Genomic DNA, 25,621 nt, shown 5'->3' with positions numbered 1-25,621 from the left:
TGTATTTTAATATCTCCAATTTGAGCAAGCTTGAATTCTCGGCACAGACTTAGATGTCAGAGCATAGATATTGTTCACAAATAAACAACATACGGTATGGTAATACATGTTTGAAGTACCGGCTTTTCAGTCAGAAAAGATTATGATACGGTCATAATTGCACCCTTGATAAATATGCACAAATTAATTTTTCAAATAACTTTTTTTATATATAATTCCCCAGAAACAGGTTCCACAATTAATAACTTTCAGAATCATTGATACCCCCTCCCCCCCAGACCACATGTTGGAATTTAAGACTGAGATGGCCATTGCAGAACATGTTTGTTGTTTTCACTTCACCATTTTAGCTCATTAGGTCAGTAAACCACCTGTTTCCAGGATTTACATTATTCCATTGTGATTTCCTGGTTGAGAAATATGATTTTTCCAGGTTTTCAACAGCACAAAAAGTACTAAAATAGCATCTAATAACCTTTAACTTATAGAGCCTGCACTGACAATAGCAGGACTGTTACTATAGAAACGTAGCTGGTGTTAAAGCGTGACCTAATACTACAGCTAAATGTCACCTTACACAGAGGTGTGAAATTACAGTGTGGGATGACTTATGGTAAACCTCGTAGACCAGCACATGCAGTATATACCACTGGACATTGGGCAGAGTGAACATAAAAGTGCACCCCTTCCGACCACTTTCCCCCCAGCCCCACTGTCCAAGCAGTTCCAGTCCACTGTCAGTTGGCCAACTGTTCTCTGCTACTACCACTGAATCCTTTTGGTTCCCTCTCTCAGGTGTGGTACTCCATGCCAGGTTTTTGAGTTTGCTCTTGAGTCGGGACATGTTTGCTTGTGCTCATTTCCCTGGCTCGAATGTGTTTGCACTGCCGACAGGGCTGTGAGTCACGGGCGGGGGGAGGCGGGTAAGAGGGGGGGTTGGGGGGTGGGTGTGGAGTTCAGTGTAGCAATGTAGCCCTAAGCTGTACTGGCACATTCCTGGGGCTACCGCGCCCTGCTGGGGCTAGCCCCTCCCTTCCTCTCTCTACACCTGAGTGGTTGCTATGTCTGACAGTAATGGTAACCCCCCCCCCCCCCCCCAATTGCCTGCCCCACATGCACATACACACACACACATAAACACACACAACAGACATATACTGTAGGTGAAACAAAGTCTGCCTCTATACATAAACTCCAACTGACAACGCTGTTAGACTCACCTGGATAGTTACATAACTGAACACTGAGCAGTTGTACTTACTGGCTCGTAGTCGGAGGACTGATCAATGACTCAATAGAATGTAGGAAAAAAAAGAAAATTAGTACATCTTAAGTAATAATGGGCATGTATGTAAAATTATGTATATACTTTTGGCTGCCTATAACTATCTACTGATATGTTGTTTGTGTGATTATTGACTGTTTATTTTTTATGGAGGGTTACATACTTTTTTTAATGGCTCATGTAAACAGTTTTGTCATGAACCTTGTAGTCAGAGTTTGTCTGCACAGGGATATTGATTGAGTAATAAAACTGCTGGAAGTTTTTCACTTCCCTGCAAGCCTGAATATGCCCAAGCTCCTGGAATTTGGTTTACAAGAAAATACTGTGTCGGGAGTTAGATCTAGTCTGCAGTTCCTGTGTGTTGTCTGTGTCTGTGCATGTGTGCATGTGTGAGTGTGTTCGTGCAGTGCTTAAGGGGGCCAGTGAACAGAAGGGTATTCAGACACTCCCTTAGGAAGGGAGAGTTCAACCTACCATGCAATCACCCACGTCAGCAAGTTATCAGCGCCAATCAAACAGGGTGGGGCATGCCAGGAGGCATCCTACTGCTCAAAGCCTGTCCCAGTTTCACAAAGAGAGAAAAAGAAGGGGGATTCGAGAGAGAGAGAGAGAGAGAGAGAGAGAGAGAGAGAGAGAGAGAGAGAGAGAGAGAGAGAGAGAGAGAGAGAGATGGAAATAGAAGTGTTACAATTCTTTTTGCTTGTTTTAAAGTAAGCAGGGTTGGCTTTGTGTATTGCATACTGAAATGCTTTTGTGACACTAGTTAATGCAAGTCACGCTAGCAGAGCCCATTTAAGTCAGTGTTTAAGTCAGTGAGAGTGAGAGAGCAAATTATCAAAGGGGAGGGAGGACAGGGCCAAAGACGAAGACAGATGTTCACAACTTCGTGCCCTAATTATTTTGTTTCAGAAAGGGTTTAATGGTTTAGATTTTGTCCAGGTTAAAGCCACTCTGCAACTCCCCCAGGCTTCAGTTTTTTTTCCTGACTGACAGGTAGGCTAGTCTATTGTATGTCTGGAATAGGGTATCCTATATGACCCCGTATGGCCCCCCGTATGGCCCCCCTCCCCCTTCACACACACACACACACATACACACACACACACACACACACACACACACACAAGTGTCGCCATACTACCCATATGTTTTGAACTGAATGCGTGTGATGCTCATTCTCATTAGATCTCATACTTCTAAATCTACTTCAATGACAATGGACAGACAGACATGCTAGCATGTGGCCACAAGTAAATGTTTATCTTTACATTTTTAAATGTTAACTGAGAAGAGCGTTGGCCTGCATCCAAACATTTCAAAATGGAATGCTGGAGTTTTGTATTATTACATATTTCAATATTTGCTGATATTTGTTCGTAGTATTTTAGTTTGAAATTTGATCACGTTTGACTTGTAAACCATTTTCATTGAAATGAAATTTCATGTTGAAGACAAACACAGGAGAGAAATATAGCAACGAACGAATATAGCAGTTCTGTCTGTGCACCAGAGCTGGTCTCACTGAATCTACCGGGCCGGTGATGGTGTGGGTGAACTGGGAGGAGTCTAATGTGTAGGAAAGAACCCGGGGAGGGCAGGGCTTTGAGCGAATCTCACCCCATTCGATCTTTACAAAGTCGAGTAGATTTGAGAAAAAGAAACAGGTTCCGCCGGAGTTCATCTTCAACTTGAAACTGCACCCTTGGGTGGAGTCTTGCTCCGGATCAGGAATGTAGTTTACCGCGGTCAGAGTTGGTACGACAGGCAAAAGACGGGATTATAAGGGGGGGAAATGAACGAAAAGACTGCTAAAATATCTGAATAGTCGAAGCCATCTGAAAGCGCACACCTGACGGTAAGTCCCATCAATTTTTTCCAAAACGTTTTTGCACATTAGCTTTACGTACAGTTGGCATATACATACGCGATCAGAGTCACACCTTTTAACTTATTTATTGGCAATTCCTATTTATATCTCTATAATCACGTTTGGTCTATACGGAAATTTACCCTGTCATTGTCTAGCGGTTGGTAATCTAGCCTAAATAGGGGAATGCTTTGTATTTTTTGTTTTAACCAAGGACCGTTGGCTGCATTTTAAAGTAGGCTATTACGACCCGTTTCCATAACCGCTTTCTGTAAGTTATATAAGTTTCTATGAACCTATAAACCTTTGTGACAGTTTTCATGACAAATTTTCTTTCAAAAAAGGAAAGAAAAAAGAAGAAGAAAGAAATAGGCTGGTGTTTTTCATGGTCATTCAACGTCATGGATGTAGCACGTAGTCTATGTGTCTCGGTGTCATGCTGGCTTTTTGAAAAGTCTACTGTTGGCTGTCCGGTCATGTTTTTTCATGATGGAATTAATTTGAGCGTTCAACTGAAAATATGCAATCGACCTACGCGCAGCGTCAAAGACATGCCCTTAATGTGGTTCATATTTTAAGTTCTTTCCAATTTCTGTATTTTGAGTTTATTTTTTAAACAAGCTGAAACTTATAAATAGTGCCTACAATAACACAAACTGAATTGTAATGTCTATACAGGGTACACTATTTCTTTGATCCGAATCTGTATATCCAGGGACTGTGTTGATATATGTTTGAATGGTCTCTAGGGGCCACAGGGATGTTGGCACGTTATAGTGTGTTCTAGACTTACCGAACGATCCCTCTGCAGTTAAAGAATATAAATTGATAAACATCCAATCCTTATTCTTTCAAACTTTAGCTGTAATGTAACATAAGTGGATAATTGTAGTGACTGCGTGCCTGTGACCAACTTGCTGACATTATGTGAACTACAGACTCATATAACTGACCTGAGCCTAGTAGGCTGCTGTTGTCTCTGTCAACATTCTAGGCTCAGGTGTGGTGGAAGCAATCATCAAAATGGTTGCTATGTTGACGTGGTTTATTTGTTGTTGCGATCATAATCACCGATTTTCCCCAGTTGAAGCGATCATGGTCAGATAGCCTACTTTTCTGAGATCTGTTGTTTCCTTTGGTACACCTTCGGATCAATGATTTTACACTGGACTAAACCAAGCAGGTTTGATGTTACTGTTAATCATTCAATAGGCCCATTGTTCTTTGTGGCTCCGTTCATCATTTCACACAGAAGGAGTATTTGTTTTCTAAAGCATCATTGCCAGAGTTTTACCTTGTTCCTGATGTCATCCTTTAAAGATGTTGGGACATGCTTTTCCTCTCTCAGGTTTAAAAGTGAGACGAGTTTTATGATGTGTATATGATTTTTAAAGTATTGTTTAAAAGTCTCCAAAGTATTTTCTGAAGCCTTTCCTCATGGTGACAATGGTTATGGAAAATGTGAAGGAACACTGTAGTCTATGTTTAGAGTTTTTGTATCCAAGCTTTTGTATATTTGAATGTTGAGACTTGCAGTGAGTGTAGGCTTGGTCTCTCTGCATGCCACACTGCATAGGCAAGGCAAGGCCGAGGCCTGTACGAGAGAGACAGCTTTGGATTGTGTGTTTGTATCTCTCTCTCTCTCAATTTAAAGAGGACTTTGAATGGACTGCGACACATTTTATACATTCTTGTAATGCCTTGTCTGGGTTTTGGTTTACGTCCAGTAATATTCATGTGTTTATGCTGTGTATTTACATACTAAAATACTACTGAGCTCCTATTTGATGTGTGTGGCAGATTGAAAATAAGATCACGTTGTATATTCACATTAGCACATAAATACTACAGAGAATATAGTTTGTCAGAGGATAACCCTAGGAGAAACATTGCTACAATTATCAGATCTAATTATCTGAGACCAGATGAACAGTATTTAAAAATGAGGTGGCATGCATCAGGGTTTGGGTGAAAGATCATTAAGGCTGGTGTCATGTGTCTGCCAAAAAAGAGGAGCAGCTCCAATACATATATTCAGATTGTAAAAATATAAAATATAAAAATTCTGATTGTTGTCTTGGATAATGAAAGTATAAACAGGGGAAGGATTCATTCTTATTTGAAGGGGGTTCACACAGGGGGTTCACACACCAACCTACCCTGGCATGTTTGCAATGGAAATTTCTGAAGCAAAATATGAGCAGCAGTATCAGTTAAAAAATGTATATAAAACAAAACTATGAAAGAAAAAATATCTAATTTCCTTGGTCACATGTTTAATGTTTCAGTAAAAACAATTGCATGTCATTTAAAGCAGGCTTACACGCAAAAATATTCATTTTTCTACTTGTGAGTTTGTAATGATTGTTAGCAATGGGGGAAGGGATGAAGCTAGCAAGTTCCAAACTGCAGAATCTCATAATTTAGTTCGAGCCAAGCCAGATTTGAAAACTAAACCTGCCCGGTTGCCATGGTTTGCAAACCAGTTCAGGAGCACTTTGAATATGACTGGAGACAGCAGTATACTTCTGTACTTTCAAATGCCAACAGCATTGTTCTGTCAGACCTGTTCAGGCCCCAGGTGGTGACAGAGACAACTGAAGGCAGAGCGGTGTTTTGCAGAATGAAAACGAGAGCACTGCACATCTATCACAGGATCAGAATACCCATGGTCTAATTTCCACACCAGAATTAGAAAAACAAATGAGGAAAGGCAGGGTATGACTGCATAATATCTGACGGGTATGTGCTACAGGATATAGTAGGCCTAATGCACTGTATATGGGATCTTTTTGACTTCTTTATACTATCCCTGTGCTATGGTTTCCTGTAGAAGACAATGCTGACAACCTTTGCTCCTTATCATAATACAGTCATGTTTTAAAAACAAACAGTGGTTGTCACAGCAACCTACTCATTTTTCTATAATGACCCTATCCAGTTTGCAGCTTTTGCCAATGGAGAAAACTTTATTTAATAATTATCCTGAAACGGATTGCCATGCAGTATGGACAGTAGATTTAAATAAGGCTCATACATTGGCACCTAGGGCATATATCATGAGCGAGCTGGATAATTTCACTGAGTAAAACCCAGAACAGCTGTTTTTACCTCAGTCCATGTTCCAGGTTTGGAAGGGTTCTGGGTTTTTCTCAAGGAATACACTTGCAAATACACTCAGTGAAACCCCAGAAATACGATGTATGTTAAAGTACACTAGATTGATAGAAAATTTAGCCTACTTGATAACTTTCTCATCTACTGTACTCATGGTCTGCATTCGGGAGCACATCACATACTACTAATATAAGTAGGCAGTATAGTATATTTAGTTGGCAGTACATATTTTGACGACACAGAAGTTAGCAGCCTGTTTTGAACATAGCCATGAATTATGGAAAAAATATTTGTTTACATAAACGTCAGTGAAGCAGTGTTTGGTTTGGTTTGGTTACTTCCTGAAATGTATGATCCTGATTGTACTGGAAGCGAAAACCTGGAAATACGTACATCATGGGATTTGAAGTAAACTAGATTTAGAGAAAATTTCACCTACTTTCTCATCCAATGGTATTCAACTAGCATGCTCAATTCCAATCACTTATTTTCACTCCTTGCGTCTCTTCTTCGCATCCTATCGTCACAATACAAGGCCAGAGGAATTGAGGCAAATGGAACAGCCTTATTCTGTCAAGTGTCAGATTGAAGAGATGTCAATTACAGATGTGGAGAGGTGGATCTACACTTGAATAATTTATATGTCACACGTTCTAAAAAGTCTTCTGCAAAGGCTGCACTCTCACTCTGCATTCTCCCAGAAGCATCCTCATCCAAGGAGCATTTAATGAATTGGAATGTCCTTTAAAGTGACAGACCTCAATTGATTTCTGGGACTGAGGAGATGAGGACGGATAAAATGAGCAATTTGAATGAACCCACTGGACATTGCCATAGTTCTTCTAAACAACACACCAGGCACCTGTACGAAGTGGTCAGAAGAGATACGCCACCACTCCTGTTGTGCTGTGTGGCCGTCCCTGGTGTGGAATTCGTCACTGGCACGCAAGGAGGAGCATGAAATAAGTGTATTTGCTTCCCCCACAACTCTCCTTAAACAGGATGTTGGTGATCATTTTTGCACAATAAAAAAGGTGGTTGGGACATTTTTCTTTCAGTTAAAGGCAATTGTTACTTTAAAGCAGAGGTGTTACTTGGGTGTCATATTTGGGTGGGCATTCGGATTATTTGGGTGGGCAACATCAAACATGTTGCTTTCCCTAAATAGAGTATGTAAAGTAAACAAGGGCGTAGTTATTTTTGAGAATGAGGGCGGGGACAAAAGGAATACAATTACAGCATCCAATTTTTGTAAGGGGGTTTTTGTAATTTTTGTTGAATAGAATGCACAGGGTCAGGAGGCAGTGCCTGTATGATGAACTAGGACGATGTCTGGGCCCAATAGGCCCAATATGATTAGCAGATGCAATAAAAAAAAAAACATATTTTCATTTTTGTTATATATGATTTTTTTGTGTCAAAGAACTCATAGAATTGGGGTGGAGGGGATGTTGCTGCACATCTGAGACTGACTGACCTGACAATTTCATAATTTATTCACATAACTGTTCAATGAAGTGTACAATCAGTTTAAACATTTTCTTTCCTCTCCCTTCCAATAAGAACTACTAAATTGGAGAGAGCAAAGCTTAATACGCTATAGGCCTATAATAAAGCTGCCAAAGAGATGTTCACTGAGACTGAACAACACAAATTTCAGCAGTAAACCTACACGTTGCTATTTTTTAACAAAGGCAGTGATTGTCTGCTGCCCAGCACTTGCTCGGGCTTCTTTTGTCTTTGGCCATGATGAAGTTGTAAAAAGGCAAAGTGAAGGTTGCACTAGAACAGAGATAATGGGAAAGTACGCACTACCATTAGGCTTTTCGCTGTCAGCGCCTAGCGCCATTTGTTTTATATGCTGCATAATTTTTTTTATATACTGCACCGAGCCAGAACAGAGAAAGGTTTAGACGTTTCTCTAATTAATCACATTTTGAGAAGGATTTCGCAAACATCAGCAGCAAATTTGAGGTACAGAGGGGAATGGTCGCTTATGCGTAAAGTAGGCTTTAGACGACTTCAGTTGATTGTGGTTCAGACAACGGCGAGTTAACAAAAAACAAGCGAAACTATTTAGCAGAGAAAAGGTAGGTTACTAGTGCAAACCGTAGAAAGAAAATGGGTGTTTAACCTGCCTCCCAAAGCAGACGCAAGAAAAAAGTAGCCTCAGTAGTCTTAGCCACTTAATACGAGTGCTCTCTTGTCGACGGGAAATTCAGAGCACCCGGACGAGACAGCTCATAATTGAACGCACCCAACATTTTGAGCGTGTTGCAGTTCGTACTCGTTTTAACTGACCGAAAGGGCTGGAGTAAAAATATTCGACTAACAGGTTTGGAACTAAAATGGGTGGGCGATACGATTAAAAAAATCAACATCACATTATATTATATTGGGCATCTAGTTACAGCACATTTTCATCCCACAAAAGTAGCTGGCCTTTACCAGTGCAGTATTCAGAGCCGGCTAATATGGTCGGCTCTTCAGGAAGGAGTTTCGTGGTTTGGCGATAATATAAAGGAGAAGCACTGACTTAGCACACCCACACCTCCTAAAATGGCCAATAGGAAAGCAGTGCATTTTTTAAGGACCAATGATACAATTACAGAAAACTGAAAATAGTTCAAAATAGTTATAACAGTGACTTTTTCAGAGTTTTCATTGGATGGGCAGATGATTCCCCCAGCCCACCCGTAGACACGCCCCTGCTTTAAAGTAGATGCTGTCTCTGTGATTTTTTTCCAATGTCCCGAACCTTATAAAACTAAAGTCAGTGTTGCTCAGGCAGAAGAGCAGGGTAGAACTAGAACAGTGTTCCACAGTGGGAAAGGACCTTGACCTGTTAGTTTAAGCTTGGAGGTTTGAATGTAGGGTGGGGTGCTACTGTTGTACCCTTGAGCAGAGTACCGGAATTGAAGTATCCAGCCGTGGAAATTACTTATATGTAAACTGTGCCCTTAGGTATGTACCAGACAAATATATATTTTAACATAATGTGGAAATTCTTGCAGATTGAAAAGTTCATGAGAGTAGGCAAAGCCATTTGTGGACTGCCTCCCCCCCAGCTCACTAGTCACACTATTGGAATTTGCTGTTGAAATGTTAAGTCAGCCATCACATGTATCTAGTCAGTAAATGTCCCTGTCTAAATGTGTTTCAGTTTCTGTTAGGGATATGCAGGCTAATAGATGTGACATTCATATGTTAAGATAAAATCTAAATCTGCGTTTGACAGAAGTGAATTTTTAAAAATGATCATCTGTACAATTGAATGAACCATTAATTCTTTCATGCAAGATTCTTAGCCTCTCCTTCACTGAAATCAAGAGCTTTTTTGTTTGTTGCCTGTGCCGCTTGCACTGTGTCATTACGGTGGAAATGACAACTGGGCAAAGGCCCAATTTAGGTTTCTGAAGTCACGATAGGGCTCGTGATAGTGAGGTAAGGCATTTCAGATGCGGAAGCGCCATGATTCACAAAGCCCGTACACCCTGGCTACCGTTGCCTCTATGTCACCAAGCCAAACAAATGAGGTCTTCACATCCTGTGCAGAAACAAAAGGCAGCATGTTGCAACAATGTGGAACGTGTGCTCCCTCCCTCAGACTGGTGCCACTGCAGTATACACCAACAGACACAGCCTGAAGTCATACAAGGGTATTCCAGATTGTCAGTCACAGAGCAACAACTGTGAAAGACACTTTTAGTATCTCATTGCATCATTGATATGGTTAGCAAATCCTCAACCGGAGCCATTAAGGGTACACCAAGGTAAAATGACCATGTCCGCATTGGGGTTTTGAACCCTGGGTGACTGGTTTCCTGCTCACATGTGAAGCCCTGTGGGGTAAAGAAGCTGTGATGGAAGTAGTGTCAGACCGCATTGGGGAGTGAGTATGCCCCCTGCATACTCACTGAGAGTATGCAATGAGAGTAAACGCAATGGAACAATTATCACTCGGTATTAGACAATGCAATATTATTATGTATTCTAGACCCTGTGATATGGGGTTGTCTAATCATTGTTATCATGTTCCTGGAAAGAGGAAAGAAGATTAGTGATTGATCAACAAAGCATTATAAATGTCCTAGTTCATTTATAATGCTTTATGAAACAAAGTATAATACCCATTCATTGTATTGTGTATTGCATTTGTTTTAGGCAGTTACTCTTGTTGTGAATCTGCAGTCTGTCTGGAATTTAGGAATTTAAGTTCCAGTGTACAGGTGGCTGACTTCTTCAAATACCTTCTTTTTATTTTGCATGATTGCATGTTGCTCAGGTGTCTTTATGCTGGCACACCCATGTCAGAAGCCATAACAGAGACTTCATTAAAGTGCTATACCATTACCAGATATAACTTTGTAGAGCTTTTGTCCTCACCTGTTTCTCTCTTTAAAAGTTTAAATATTGTGGTACACAAAGTAATTACATAATACCTAGAAGCGAGTCAACATAGACAAAACCATGTCTACATTTTTTCAATACCAATACTGCATATCTATTTCCATGGATGGGAGATACAGGGGTGTGCACTATTCTGCTGCTAGTGACCAAGATGTACGCCAGGGCTTCCAGGTCTTTCTCTAAATCAGGTCAACAACTGGACTGATCCAATTAAATTTGGGAAGAGTTTGGACATTTTCTGGAAAATGAATCTCCATATAAGCTTACTTGTCCCTGATTGTCCTGAGTCTCGTTTACGGGTCATGTCAGCGTCAGAACTCTTGGGCATAATGTGGCTTCCAGAAGGAAAGATTAGAGGTGGATCATGTGAGAGAGAGAGGTGCAGCAGATTGTGCCTGCGCTGTGCGACAGGTGTGAGGGAAATATCATGGATGGCCCTGGGGTGTTGAAGCTTCCAGGGCCAAGTCCCATCTCTGCCCGCAAATGTGACAAGTCTGTGCGTGCGTGTGACTTCAGTTGAAATCCAGCTCAATTATCCAGGCAAATCTCTCAGTAATGCTGTACTGTGTGTGTGTGTGTGTGTGTGTGTGAGAGAGAGAGAGAGAGAGAGAGAGAGAGAGAGAGAGAGAGAGAGAGATCACTGATAGCACAACCTCAGATAAAGACAGGTTGATCCACAGTGATTCCAGGTTGGAGAGTGGGTCAGTCAGTAGACTGATAGAGACCAGTCGGACTAGCTTTGCTTTTCCACTGATTAACTATGGTCACAATCGGAACTTATGTTTCACATCAATCACATATATACACCCACAATCAAAAGCCACAGGTGCCAAATGTAGCAAAAAGAACTAAGTGGCAGTAGATGTAGTTCCATTTAAAGGAGTTGGGTGAGGAATGTGGCAGCCTTAAAAGGATTTTCTGGCATTTCCAGACATTTTTAGTGTGTACTTTTTATTGGCCCAGGTCGTTTTTGCATGTGATTAAGGATATTTTTGGTAACACAACTTCTGATAACTTGCCGACCTTAATGACTGCTATAGGGGCATTAGAGGCTTCATTGTTTGAAACAACAAAATACACTAATAAATAACCCTACAGCAGTAATGTAATGCCGATGTATGTGCATAATCTGATCATTATTGAGATTTTGTTTTCAGTTAGATCCATTTCCTTTGGTACATTCGACCTCAGATGAAATGTATTAATTGTGAATAAATGCTATATAATTGTAATTTAACCCGGGGACCCCCCCTTTCCCCCCTACACACAAACATACAAAACCTACCCACTGGCTATTACTAACCAGGTGTTTCCTTGTCACTGTGTGTTCTTGTGGAGGTCAGGCCTGGATCTCTGTGAAGCTGTATGTGACAATGCCCTTTGTATAAAGCATAATACAATAATGTGTTCATATGTACGTACATCCTCTGGTAAGATAATATTGTTGTACAAGCTGCTTTGGTGTTACTTTAAGTGTTTTCTTGCTTTAGACCATGGATTCTCTAATGCCTCGTTACCAGCCGTGGTAATGCCAGCACATGGTCAGAAACAGCAGAAAAATGAACTATCCCTTTAAGAAAGACAGACTGGAAAGAGTTTTAAGGAATTGTGTCACACTGGAAAATAAATGCTTTCAGTGGTTCAGTTGTCCTCCGTTCCATTTTTGAAACTGGCAATTATGCGCAGTGTCATGGAAAAAGCATGCAGTGTTGGTTTTTTTATTTTGCTAATAATACATTTAGCATGTAAATGTCTGTGCTAGCTCAATCACTCATTTGTGACTAATATCGTGCTAAATTAGCTATTTATATGATTACCAGTAGAATATGGAACCACATAATTCTTGCTCTGTAGGTTAAATAACATGTCATTATGCATAAACTAACATGCTTCTTGTTTGAGCATTCAACAGAAGTGCCCTCACATGGGAGGTGGAGTTGCTTTGAGTACAAGTAGATTTCCTTCAACCACTGCACAGTACTATTGCCCTGTCATGTCAACTGTAACATTTTTTTAACAAGTTAGATTACTGAATGATAAGGAGCTCATCTCCATTGAGAACACAAATGCGAGTTGATGGGAAATGTCCAAATATAGAGTGCTGTACAGATTTTTTCCATGTGGAGTCAATTTAGAGCACACCCCCTCTTCCCCCAACACACACTTTTGGCATTGACTTGAAAACAGCGTCATAAAACAAGGTTTTTTCAACATTTTCTGATCCAGGGACCCAATCCAGACTCAAAGGCAAAGGGTTATATACGGTGTGTGTGTATCTGTATACAGTCCCAGGATGAAGAAAAAACAACACAGATAATAATCTAGGTTATGTTCAAACATATGACAAAACAATATACAGTACTTTTGTTTCAATACAATACATACAGTATGCTCTCATGTTTCAATGTTTTTGATTAAGTAATCAAATTATTTTCTGAAAACATAGGTGTCAAAATTATTGCCATCCTTAACAATTATTGTACTGTAAAGAAAGTTCGATTGGCAATAAAATGGTACTTGAGTTAGTTAATCACAGTCTAAAGGAACGAAAGTGTCCATGCCATGACTTCCTGTTTCACTAGAGTATAAAAATTTGGTAACAAGCATGCAAAATCCCTTTGTCATCCATCAGCATGGGAAAACCCCAAAAAAGAGACAAATGGTAGACAAATTTGCTATCAGTGGTCCAGGGGCATTATTTCAGATCAATAGCATAATAAATACCTGGGAACTGCTAGGAAGCTTAGACTTGGTTGTAGGTGGATTTTTCAGTAAGACAATGACTCCGCATACATCAAAATCCACACATAAATGATTAAATGAAAACAAATTTTCAGCAATGCTCATTTGTCTCCAGATTTAAATCCCATAAATGTACCTGTGGTCTGAACTGGATTTCCATGGAGGTAAAATATCCCTCTAAATCTCTAACCTTATTAAATATTATAGGAAAAGACTTGTGGCTGTCATCTTTGCAAGGGGCGGTTGCACAAAGTATGAAACCAGGGGTTCCAATGATTGTGAAACCTGTTTTTTTTTTTTAATACATGTTTTATTTAAAAAATGTTAGACTTTGAATGATTCCACTGAATCATGAATAAAGCACGTTGGAAAATAAAGTTTGTGAATAACAGTATCATTTTTTAGTTGATAGTATTTTTGTGCATATTTATCAAGGGCCAAACAGTATATTTTCCCCCCAGATTTATGTATAGTCATTGCATATCTGTCCAGAGACCCTCAACAGTGGACACCCAGGGGTCTGCAGGTTATAATAAGCCACCACTAACTTTTTAGCTATAGCAGAGATTTCCCTGCCCTTTTGTAGCTTATTGTTCTTTTTCTGTTTTCCAGGTCAAGTCCACCCCCCTCCCCCTTCTCCAATCTCCCTTCCTCCCCTCCAGCTTGATCCAGCAATGGCCCACCGTTCTCAAAGCTCCTCGTTTGGGGATAACCCCCTGGACCCCAACTATTTGCCCCCGCACTATCGAGAGGAATACCGAATGGCCATCGATGCACTAGTGGAAGATGGCATGGACAGTTATTCTGGGCTTCTTCAGAAAGTGGGCGTGGTTGAATTCCTGTCCCAACCAGAGATTGAACATATCAAATCTACCGTGCATACTCCAAACTGCAGCTCTCAGCCAGAGCTACCCTACCAGGAGACAGATGCCGATGGGTCATCTGACACATATTGGCCTCTCCACTCTGACCACTCAGCACCAGGCCTGGACCTTGGTTGGCCTAGCCTCCCTCACAGCTTCATTGGCCCCACTGAGGTCACGACACTGGTTAACCCCTCAGATCCAGAAACGCCAAGCATCAAGGAGCATGCCCGTCGGCTCATCAAGAACGCTCAGCATGTAAGGAATGACTGTCCAGTCTACACACTGAATTCTCCTCTCGTAGGACTTCAGGGTGTTTTTGAAATAGAAGCAATTTGCCGTTTCATCCCTGTGGTTGAGAATTGGTCTCATTGAACAACCCCTTCACTTTGAAAGTACTTAAGCTAATTTTGCCAAATGAGAGATGGTCATCTATCTGTCACAATACTATTCTCTTAAACCTAGCAATGTTATTGCTATATTCATGGCTACAGTGATGTTATGGTAATGGTTCTTTATGAAATGTAAACAATATGTGATTAACATTGAATCTGAATGCCATACATTATCAAATTACAGTACTGGTTTATGTTCAATATGAATTCCTTTTTGAGACTGAAATTTGTGTCCGTTTGTTATATTTAATAGAATTTTGGACTAAATGATTATTTTGAAAAAGTGACCATCACCTGAGTCACATTTTTGAAAATTGTAAAAAGAGGAATAGCCTGCTTGTCACCTTAATCTTTTGCATGTCACTCTTTAAAATAATCTTATGAGCTAACTAATTCACTCAACTACAAAATCTTACTAAATATCAGACGGTTGCTAATATATTTGTTCTACACCTGACTGGCTGAATTTGTGTTACAGGTCATTGCCTTGGTGATGGACATGTTCACAGACGTTGACATCTTCTCAGACCTCCTGAATGCAACTGCACGGCATGTTCCTGTCTACATCCTGCTGGACGAACATAATGCCCACCATTTTGTTACCATGGTCACTAACTGCAAAGTGAACCTTGATATGGTCAATGTAAGTTTGTGCACTTCTCCAAAAAGTCTCTCACCAGAGGGAAAGAGGAATGACACAAAATGAATTGAGGCTCAAGTTAGACTATTAAATACATCTGAATAAAATACATTTTCAGAGACATTTATAGTGCCCTCCATAATGTCTGGGACGAAGACCCATAATTTATTTATAGATTTGTAATAATTTGTAATCACATGTGGTTAAAGTGCACAGATTTTAATGAAGGGTATTACATATTTATATAGGGTATATATTTTGGTTTCACCATGTAGAAAGTAGCGTTTATACATAGTCATGTATGCAATGACTGCTTGAAGTCTGCGATTCATGGAAATCACCAGTTGCTGGGTGTCTTCTATGGTGATGCTCTGCCAGGCCTGTATTGCAGCCATCTTTAGCTCATGCTTGTTTCGGGGGCTAGTCCCCTTAAGTTTTCTCTTCAGCATATGAATAATCCCTTTGCATTTGGTAAACTCACCAGTACTTTCTTTCTTTCTAATTATGTTTCAAACATTGATTTTGGTAAGCCTATGGTGAAATGGGGCGGAGGGCTATGTAGAAACACCGCTGTCATTTCTACATGGTGGAAGCAAAATGTATAAAAAATACATTTTAATAAAATCTGAGAATGTGCACTTTATGTGATTCCAGAGACAAATCAAGACATAATTTGACCCAAACATTATGGAGGGCACTGTATTTGCATTTATTTCAAAGAGCACATACTAATGCATCCCAATTAATAGATTATAACTTTTTTTCAGTTACCGCACATCAATTTTCAGGAGCAAATGTTCCTAAAATTGGAGCAATGAGTGCATCCTGTTAGCCCCTTCTGTATCACATTTTCTTTAACACAACCCTGAAAAGGACATACCCAAAATAAAATGGTTGCTTTTCTTGAACCCTTTTCACTGCATGCATATATCTTCTGACTTGGTCTCTTCTGACAGGTAACCCTTGGGGATTTATTTTCCAAGAGTCAGAATTACTCTAAATATTACTGAAACAATGTAACAGGAGCTCAATTATAGTGGAATTGGAAATATTTCTCAGCTAAAATATTTTTTGGGTACAGATGCTTGTGGCTGCACCTGGTGGGGTTAGAAAGACAATGGAGATATAAAACTGGACAAATCCGGTTTCAAATTTGATGACAACACCACCAAAAATGAGCATTCTGTATTGTTTTATCTAAGCTATGTCTACTGTAGGTTGCTTCCAAAAAGGCCATTTTGAAACTCCAAAAGGACATGTAGTAACCAAATAATATCATGAGTCTGTTGAGATTTAAAATGTTATACATTGTATACGAAATGCACCTGGAAGAAGAATGCTGAAATGCACATGAAAAAAAGTGTGCTGGCTTTGCCCCTGGCTGTCACCCTCACTCCCTCCCTCTCCCTGCTCTCCCCTTGCATCTAGCAGCAGTAGGTCTGGAAGATTGTAAAAAATAACGACATAACTACAATAATTACATCTAGTTTACTAATCTATTGGTTGAGTTGATTTGAGTTTTAATCAAAATCAGGCCTACTCTTTATTTATAAGCATATTGAATAATAATACAAATATTTGGGGAAATTATTTAGATGCTAACCAATATGAAATTGGATCAAGTCACTGAACATGCCATCTACTGTTTAGTCAAAGTTGTTTTCATTGTCCTCACTGTAGAAATATTCCCTCAGATGAGTGATTTCTTCCAAGGCCTCTAAATGCTGAGTCGTCTGTTTAGACTTAGGCATTGCAAAATACAGTTTTAGGCATCAATGTTTAGGCATAAAGCCGAACATACTATACACCCTTAGAAATGTAATTTAATTTGCTAAAATGATCCTTAATTATCACTATAATAGCATGTTACTGACCAGCCGCATGCTGAGCAGAAGTGTTACTGTAGTTGTTTGCACACAGTGCATAGCATTGCCTATACAGAGGGACTGCTTCCACAGTACTGGTGAGAGAACATTGTAGGTGGTCAGCATTGCAGGCTTGTGCCAGAGAGCCCATAAGAACCGTAGATCGTAGCACTCCTAAATAAATAAAAATAAAAAATAAAAACATAACATAAATAAACCCCCTCAGGCCCGAATACAGGCCGGTGCGTTTTGAGGGGTTATGGCACTGATCTAGTGCATGTATTGGCCCCATAGTCTAGTCTGGTCCAGAATCCAGATCTATGGCCGATCTATTGGCTCTGGCGTCGCCTAGGTATGCGATTATGTTCGGGTTTCAGTTTGCAGCATCTCATTGTGCACCAGCGACCCCTGCTGGAGAGTCGTTGTGTCTGTTGAGCAGCACATTGTGTGTCTTCTCGTGTGTGCAAGCTCAACTTGTGAACTGCACTGTAATAAGAACCAGTGACTGATACCGCATGCTTTGATGCACGGACATGCTTGTCTGCACTCTCGTGAGAAGATAACTGAATATATGACTGAACAACATAGGACGTACTTGCAGCATTTAAATGACTGGTTATTCAACAGTTAGTTCTCAATACATATTTGATCATAGATAATTCATCTAGTAGAACTGCGGGATGGGTATTTGATTTTAGAGAAATCTGATGGGTGTAATCTAATCTAATCATGTATGTTTTGTGATCGCAGTTAATGCGTGTCCGGACTGTCGCAGGCACCACCTATTTTTGCCGCACGGGGAAGTCGTTCAAGGGTCAAGTGATGGACCGCTTCCTGTTGACAGACTGCAGAGCTGTGCTCAGTGGGAACTACAGGTGAGTGGCTTCCCCGTGAGGGTACTGCACCAGTATACTGTCCATCATCATCATTAAGGACAACCTCACCTAAAAATCTAAATGGAATATTTTGTCCATCTTTACACAATCTGTAAAAAAATCACTAGACAAGAAATACATAGATCTTTTTCCACAAATGAAGTGTGTCTCAAAAATGGCATACTCTGTTAATACCTTGTCATGGAGCTATTTAGCACCTTACATTTTGATGACAGAATCAAATTTTATTACATTTTGCACTAGATTGATCAAGTGACCAATCAGGTGTTTTCTTCATGACTTCATTTTCCCAGACTTTACCTTTTGCAAAAAAATAGCTAAAACAGAAATTGATTAGGGGAGAATGTATTGAATGTATTGAAACCAGTCATTTTAAATTTTCTTCCAACTGACAGAATTTTGTAATTACTTATGTCTTTAAATTCTTTATGCTTGTAACATCATTCATATTTTTCACGCTTTTTTTTTTTTAACATACTCAGTGTTTCTCACTGTTTGTAAATTACTATAATGCTGCTAACTTTACAAAAATCTGAGAAAATTGTCTCAATCAATCTTTTTCTCCAAGAAGGTGCTTGCATTAGGTCTCCATCCATTCGCAGTTTAGGAAAGCCTAGAACACGGATTGGCATATAAAGTATGCCCTTCTGTAGTGTAGCAGTTATGCTTCTCTCTCCTGGGGTCCATTCCAGAAAGCAGGCTCAATAAATCCTAAAAAAATTTCAAGTTTGTCTCGCTTATGCTAGATGCGGCATGTCTGGATTTCTCGGTTCCACAACAGTGGATTCCAAATAAGGTGATAAAGTTTGATCCAACTTGGATAGGTTAAAGCCCAACCATGCATTTTCAATCACATGCCCATTGAACAAGAGACTACAATAATACCTACATATACTATATATTTTATTAGGTAGACATGTACACCAAGTTGGTAATGCAAGAGGTTCAGCTGTTGCTTATTACAAATCTTAGAATTGGGAACAAATGTGATCTAAGTGACTTTGACCATGGAATGATTGTTTGTGCCAGATAGGGTGGTTTGAGTACCTGTTATGTATTTTTACTATTAATTTTTAAAGGTGAGTGTGGGTCCAGTTGACAGGAAAGGGTCAACCCATATAGTTTCTGCCATACTTAGGGTCCAGCCAAACCAGGCTTGTCTGGTCTTGTTTTTCTCTTCTTCAAAACACTGCCAAAGTCATGTAGAATTACAGCAACAGCCAAATTTATTATTTAACAGCCATCTGAAAACATAACAGGATTTTATAGCCTACAGTTGTTCCACTGGCAGTATAGTTTTTCACTGGCAACATTGCGACTCTTTGCTTTCTTATGGAATATACTTTTACATTGCATAATATGAGAAAGTTCACCTGATGTGTCTGCCTAATTAATCTCACAAAACACAGCAAGGTATGTTGGTATCTTGCTAATTACGGTTTCTGGAATGGACCCCTGGTTCCATGTACAAAATTGTACAGAATTGTATTTATTATATTGCTCTTGTTATTTTATTATGCTATTTATGTTGTGTTCTGTTGTGTTCATTTTATTATGCAGTGCTCTGAACACAGGGAAATTCTGACCTATTATTATAGTCTAATTTCAGTTCTCTCTCTCTATTCTGTATGTACTTCAGTTTTTTCTATTTCTGTAAATTTATACATATCTCTTTGCCTGCAGTTTTATGTGGTCTTTTGAGAAGATCCACCGCTGTATCGCACACTTGTTCCTTGGGGAGCTAGTCACCACATTTGATGAGGAATTCCGAATCCTGTTTGCCCAATCTGAACCACTGGTTATGGAGAATGCCTTGGTTCAGCTGGGCTCCAGGGATAATAACTTCAACAGTGGCCAATTTGGCATGAAGAGGAGCCAGTCCTTCAGGCACAATCATGGGTCCCTTCGCGATTTGTCAGGATACTCCTTTGGAGATTGGATAGACACAGATCGAAACATGCACTCATTCAGAAGAGATGACTCCTTCCGCCATAACTTAGAGCCCAGCCATATGCAGTCTGCCAATAACAACAAATTCTTATCCCAGCAATTTAGAACGGAGAGACCTTACATTGACCAGTCTAGGTCCATGATGGCTTCCAGGCAGATTCAGGACAATGCATACAAAAGACATAGCTATGCAGAGGGGACACTCGAGAGCTACTCCTCTGCACGACAGTACATGAAGCACCGTGTCATGAACAACTTGGATGAGATGGACAGTCACAACAGCTATCTCCAGAAGGAGCAACAGCTCTACCAGGGAGGAGGGTCAGGGCATGGTCTCTACAAGAGTCACGGTCACCACCAAACAGATGAGTACTCTGACTCAGGGGGGGACCCACCAGGCATGTACAAACATGCAGTGGATTATTTATCTTCAGGTTCCTCCAAAGAGATCACACAGTCTGGGACTGGACACACCCCAGGAGAAACAGGCCGGTATAGTCAGACAAATTCAAAACGACCAAGTGCTGGCCAGCCGTACGCCTGCCAGAGTTCCCCCACACAACTGCATCCCCCAGAAAACAAACGGCTTTGTGGTACAGATGACTCAGAACGGCAGCAGCAGGACCCCAGTGTTAAGGAGGGTCTGCGAAGCTGGAGGATCAACTCTTTCCTAAGTAACATTGAGGATTCAGGAGAGGAGGGCTTATTACAGCCATTGGGGCCTGATGCTTTTGATGAGCCCCCACAGCCCCCAGAAGGGAAGTTATATGGTCCAGAAGCCTCAGTGCCTAGGTTCAGCACCAGAGATCATCCAAAGGTTCCAACCAAGCCAGAGCTACTTCCACGCTTTGGCAAGCCCATCCTACCCAGAGCACCAAAAGAACCATCTCGGGATCTAGGCCCTTCTGGGTCATCATCTGCAACAGAAGGAGAAAAAGTTGAGGATGCAGAGATCAGCGATCCCAGAGAAATCACCCTCAGCAAACATGAGTCTTTCCGCAGCAGGGTGAATCCCATGTTGCTAAGAAGCTCAAGGCTGAGGTCCTCCTTGATCTTCAGTTCTTCCAAGCTAGAGGAGCACAGCTCTGTACTAATGAAATCAGGGTCTGGTCTCAATGATGAAGAAGACAATGATCGCACAAAATCATCCTCCATCGTTGCCCAGATTTTGGAGAAGAGGAGATCCTTGTCAAGAGAGCCATATGATTGGCGCAAGCAAAAAAGGTTGGATACAAAAGACAATTCCCATGCCGAGGTGCCTGAATCAGAGGAACCCGATAAAGTTACAGAAAGTAGTGAAGTGAAACCAGATGAACATGCACTAGAGGGAAAACCCAAACTTACAGAACCAGTGGACCCTCCCAAACCTGCAACAAGCACTACAACCACCTCTAAGAAGATGAGTGACCCAGAAAGCAGGCTCTCACATTTTAATGAACAGATGGCAAAACAGAAGGCTTCGCGAATGGCAGCTGAGTCTTCATTGAGAATTCAAGAGCCTACGACTAAAAAGCCTGACCTTTCAGACACTCAACCTGATAAAACCCTTGAAAAACCAACTATTTCCATCACACCAGCAGAACGTAGCCAGAAAGAGCCAGAGGTACCACCTGCTGTGCCGGTGGCCAGAACACCATTAATCACAGTAAAACCATGTGAACCAGAACCCATAGAAAAGATTCCAGCAGAAAATGACACCAAACCTGTTGCTGATGTAGCGAAAAAAGAGGTAACACAGCCAAAGTCACTAAAGCCGTTTCCCTCGCCAAAGTTATTCAAAAAGGAAATGTTGAAACCTTTCAAGGGCACTCATTCCCGTCATGTCTCCTGCGGAGAAGAGGTTCTCACAGATGCCACAGATGCTGAGAAGAGTGAGCTGAAGAAGTCTCGCAGTCACAGCTCATCTGGCATGGCCCGCCTTGAGACTGGGGAAAAGCCGCTTAAGAAACATGGTTCCAGTACCTCTCTGAACTTAGTGGATGGCAGTGGGGAAGGCAAGGCTTTGGAGTTTCTTAAAAAGCAAACTCAAAGACTCAAGGGACTCAAGGGACTCCTTGGAACAAAGGGAGATAAGAAAGCAGCAGGGGCAGCAGCGACTGATGAGAAGACAATGAGGACGGTCCCAGAGGTGTCAGAGGAGCCTGCCCCTAAGGCTCAAGGGGGACCCCAAAGCTCTACTCGCTATCAATCATCCACCTCTAATGTGATTTACAGCAGCAACCTCCGGGATGACACTAAGGTCATTCTGGAACAGATATCTGCAAATAGCCAGAAAAACAGACTAGAAATGGCCAAGCAGGCAGAGGAGTCTAAACAGGGGAGTGACACAGACAAGAAGGTGACAAGCAAGGAGACAGAGCCGTCCATTACGTACCACAGCCGGAACTGGTTCCAGCGTGCTCCCAGTAGCAACCCACAGGAGCGGGACAGCTTGCTGAAAAGGATTGAAAGTTTGCGCAAGGAAAAGAAAGTCTACAGCCGCTTTGAGGTATTCGACAGGGGAAAGGAGGACAATTCCAAAAGTTCAGACATTGGGGAGGAAGTTACAGAGAGGAAACCAAGCCCTAAACTAGGCCTCTTCAAAATCAGAAGATAGAGTGATAGATAGTTGGCTGAAGTATATAAAATTAAGAAAGAAACTTGATTAAGACAGGATTTAATGCATGCATGTAAATGTTAAATTGTATCTAGAGGAAATAGTTATTTTGCTGCATTTAAGGTTTTAGTCCCTACTTTGCAAAATGTTTTGAAATTGGTTAAAATGATGGTACAATGTGTTACATACTGGGTAATAAATACATATATGGGCTTATAATCATATGCATGTGTTGTAGCATGTCAAAATCCATCTAATTATACATGGAAATCAATCATATACTTATGGATAACTTGATTCAACAGTTCCTTGCTTAAACATTGTATTACCACCTTAATGTGAAGTAAAGAATTGTAATCTGCATGATCTCCAAAGTGTAGACCTGCTTGATCCTTTGCCTGTTGCTCTGTTGTGTTAACAGATGGGGAATAGCCTTGGATAATGAAGAGTGCGGAAGGCTCTCCACGCTTCTGAAAAGGAAATCTTTTTATGGCTCCACCTGCACTGATGTGTTAATAGCAAGAATATCTGTCACTTTCATCTTTCAAAATAGTCAGCGCTCTTAATCACCTCACCAGGAAGCTAGAATTTATGCATTTGTGTGAGGACTGCCAATGTGGATCTGTTCCACACACCTCTTGTGGTGTTCAGAAATGCTGTTTGGTGAAAGGAATATGAACAAGGCCTCATCCCCGCAGTATGACATATACTGTATACATTTGAAAGCTGCTGCATAGGAGGAATTTTTCCTTCCAAGAAGCTTTCATGTTTTTTAATTTTTTTTTGCATTTTATGGATTACAATTTAACCATCTCTCTACCACAGTTCATTTTCAACAGGCCAGCACACCTAGTGCCTCTATCGCAGGTCTGTTGTTAATATCAGCAGAGAAACCAACGATGCAATGAACCATGAAATGTGAGGGTGTGCGTGCGTGCACAACAGATGAATGACACTGACAGACATCATGGCCTATTATTGAGCTACACTTACCAAAATCAACTGAACAAGCGCCAACCAGCAGACAGGCCTGCTTAATGGAAAGACATGGGCATTCGCACACCTTCGCATTCTAAAATAGTGCCACTGGGCTGCTGCAGCCCATCAGCATGAACCCAAGGACAAATATTCCCACCAAGAGCTAGCCAGCAGGGGTGTAGCACAAAACTCTGGGCCCTGTACATATGCAGTCTTTGTGCCCCCCTTAAATTGTAGACCAAAGCAAACATTTCCCATCCCCCAGCCTTGGGGTCCTGGGTAGTCTCTTTGACTATTCCCCCAACTGTGACACCCCTGCCTGTTTCCCCTATGGAGTTAAACTGAAGTGATCTTGGGAGGTACAGAGAGAGTTTGAGAGAAGATTTATGGAGGCAAATAAAAAGATGAAGACTGGATAATAAAATCGAGAAATAATGGACGAGAGACAAAGCAGATTGAGAAAACGAATGAGAAAACGAATGAGAAAAAGGAGGCAAAAGGTAATAATACTAAGAAAGGACATGAAAGTGAATGGCAAACAGAACTTTATTGCATTAAGCTGAGCACTGTTTGAAAGGTCTTCATTAGGCTTGGTTAAACTGAAAACACAAGCTTAGGCTGAAATGGTTAACGCACGTACAGTATGTGATGAGAAGTACATACTTGATTTGAAATGACTCAGGGAACATGAGCAAGAATGCTGCCACACAATCTTTGAACCTGTTTTTTGCTAAATGGCATGCAACAGTAATTATTTACATTTACATTTGAACTGCTGATCATTCTCTTTTTAAGTATGCTTAAAAAGTGAAAATAAAAACAAAATGTCCATGTCTACACACAAATTAACATTTGTAAGGCAACTCATCCCAGAAACTGGACTTGTGATGAGTAAGAAATGTGTGAGGATTTAAATATCAGCTTTTAGTACATTGGCAGGGAGTCACAAAGACTATAATAGCTTCTATAACAAAGTGCCTTTAATATGTGTTATATTTTGTGTGCATACTCGTGGAAATAACTGGATTATGGGAATTCTGCTCTTTGGGAAGGGCCTTCTTTCTTTCACAGGTTTTTTGAGGGTTTATTATATTTTTACTGTACTGTATTTCTTTTTTTTATGTTAACTCATCCTGTGCCTCAGACAGCACCGCAGCTATTGGCACATGACCATTAAGAAACCATTCAGTGATTTAAATGCATGTTCACAGTAAATTGGCTATTCATTGTTTTTAACAATGGAAGAAGAAATTTATAGCAGCGAGAATGTTTCTGTTCAAACTGACTGCATTTCAGATGTGACATCAGTCTAGTCTGAGGCAGTCACACTAGTGTCCTTTTCCATGGTATGTGCGCATATGGCACCTCAAAACTACACACGTACTGTACCCTTGCCATACATGCCCCCCCGACCAAAGGCCCCCAATTAAAACATCAAAACAAGACTTAAGTTGTTGGTTTATAATGTTCTGCAAGTAAACCTGGCTTAGGTTGTCTGCCAAAATTTCCGAACTGTAATTACTGCAATATATATGTTGCAAAATAGTACTCTTTTGTATGACACAATGATCAATCAGAGATCATCTCCAATAAATTAATCCATGTCTGTTTTGTAATCACTTCATTTAGGTTCTCCATTAGCATACAACACTGCCTGGAAAAGGGAAACATTAGTTCCTTTGACACATTCCACCGATTCTATAGACGGTGAGGAAGAAACAACAATCTGTTTGGCCAATTCATTATCTGCGGGTGGCTCTGTGGTTGATGCGGATATGAAAAATGATAACATTAGTTCACAAATCGCCAAATTATGAACTATATTAAAAGTGTCAAATCTAAGATCAGTCGCCACTGAAGCCACTTGTCAGAGCATGATCAGTGTGGCCACAAAGAACAACTTATGTCTCAACATGTGTAATAAATTGTTTTTGCAAGAGCAAAGCGTACCTTATTAATTATTTCAGGAGCAATTTTGGTACATCACTGGTTTACATTGCTACAGTTGTTTTCTCCA

At 40.6% G+C, this 25,621-nt stretch overlaps 1 protein-coding gene across 2 annotated transcripts; it reads left to right on the top strand.

Moving 5' to 3' along the window:
- Positions 1-2,936: 2,936 nt before the first annotated feature.
- fam83hb (family with sequence similarity 83 member Hb) lies at positions 2,937-25,548 on the top strand. Of its 2 annotated transcripts, XM_061254789.1 has the most exons (6): positions 2,937-3,140; positions 14,034-14,542; positions 15,158-15,322; positions 17,935-18,059; positions 19,764-22,518; positions 23,048-25,548. In XM_061254789.1, the coding sequence occupies exons 2-6, from the start codon at positions 14,096-14,098 to the stop codon at positions 23,066-23,068; spliced, it is 3,513 nt and encodes a 1,170-aa protein (XP_061110773.1). In that variant the 5' UTR covers positions 2,937-3,140; positions 14,034-14,095; the 3' UTR covers positions 23,069-25,548. The 2 variants fall into 2 exon arrangements, with proteins under 2 accessions (XP_061110773.1, XP_061110772.1); XM_061254788.1 differs by having other exon boundaries at positions 19,764-25,548.
- Positions 25,549-25,621: the final 73 nt, after the last annotated feature.

Source organism: Conger conger, chromosome 9, assembly GCF_963514075.1.
Source record: "Conger conger chromosome 9, fConCon1.1, whole genome shotgun sequence".
Lineage (NCBI taxonomy): Eukaryota > Metazoa > Chordata > Actinopteri > Anguilliformes > Congridae > Conger > Conger conger.
This window is presented reverse-complemented; position numbering and strand designations above follow the sequence as displayed.

What these genes read in the sequence shown, in the direction of transcription:
- fam83hb (XM_061254788.1), top strand. Translation starts at nt 14,096, where the DNA reads ATGGCCCACCGTTCTCAAAGCTCCTCGTTTGGGGATAACCCCCTGGAC. An exon ending in TCATCAAGAACGCTCAGCAT is followed by an intron (nt 14,543 to 15,157) that starts GTAAGGAATGAC and finishes TTTGTGTTACAG; the next exon opens with GTCATTGCCTTGGTGATGGA. An exon ending in GTGCTCAGTGGGAACTACAG is followed by an intron (nt 18,060 to 19,763) that starts GTGAGTGGCTTC and finishes CTTTGCCTGCAG; the next exon opens with TTTTATGTGGTCTTTTGAGA.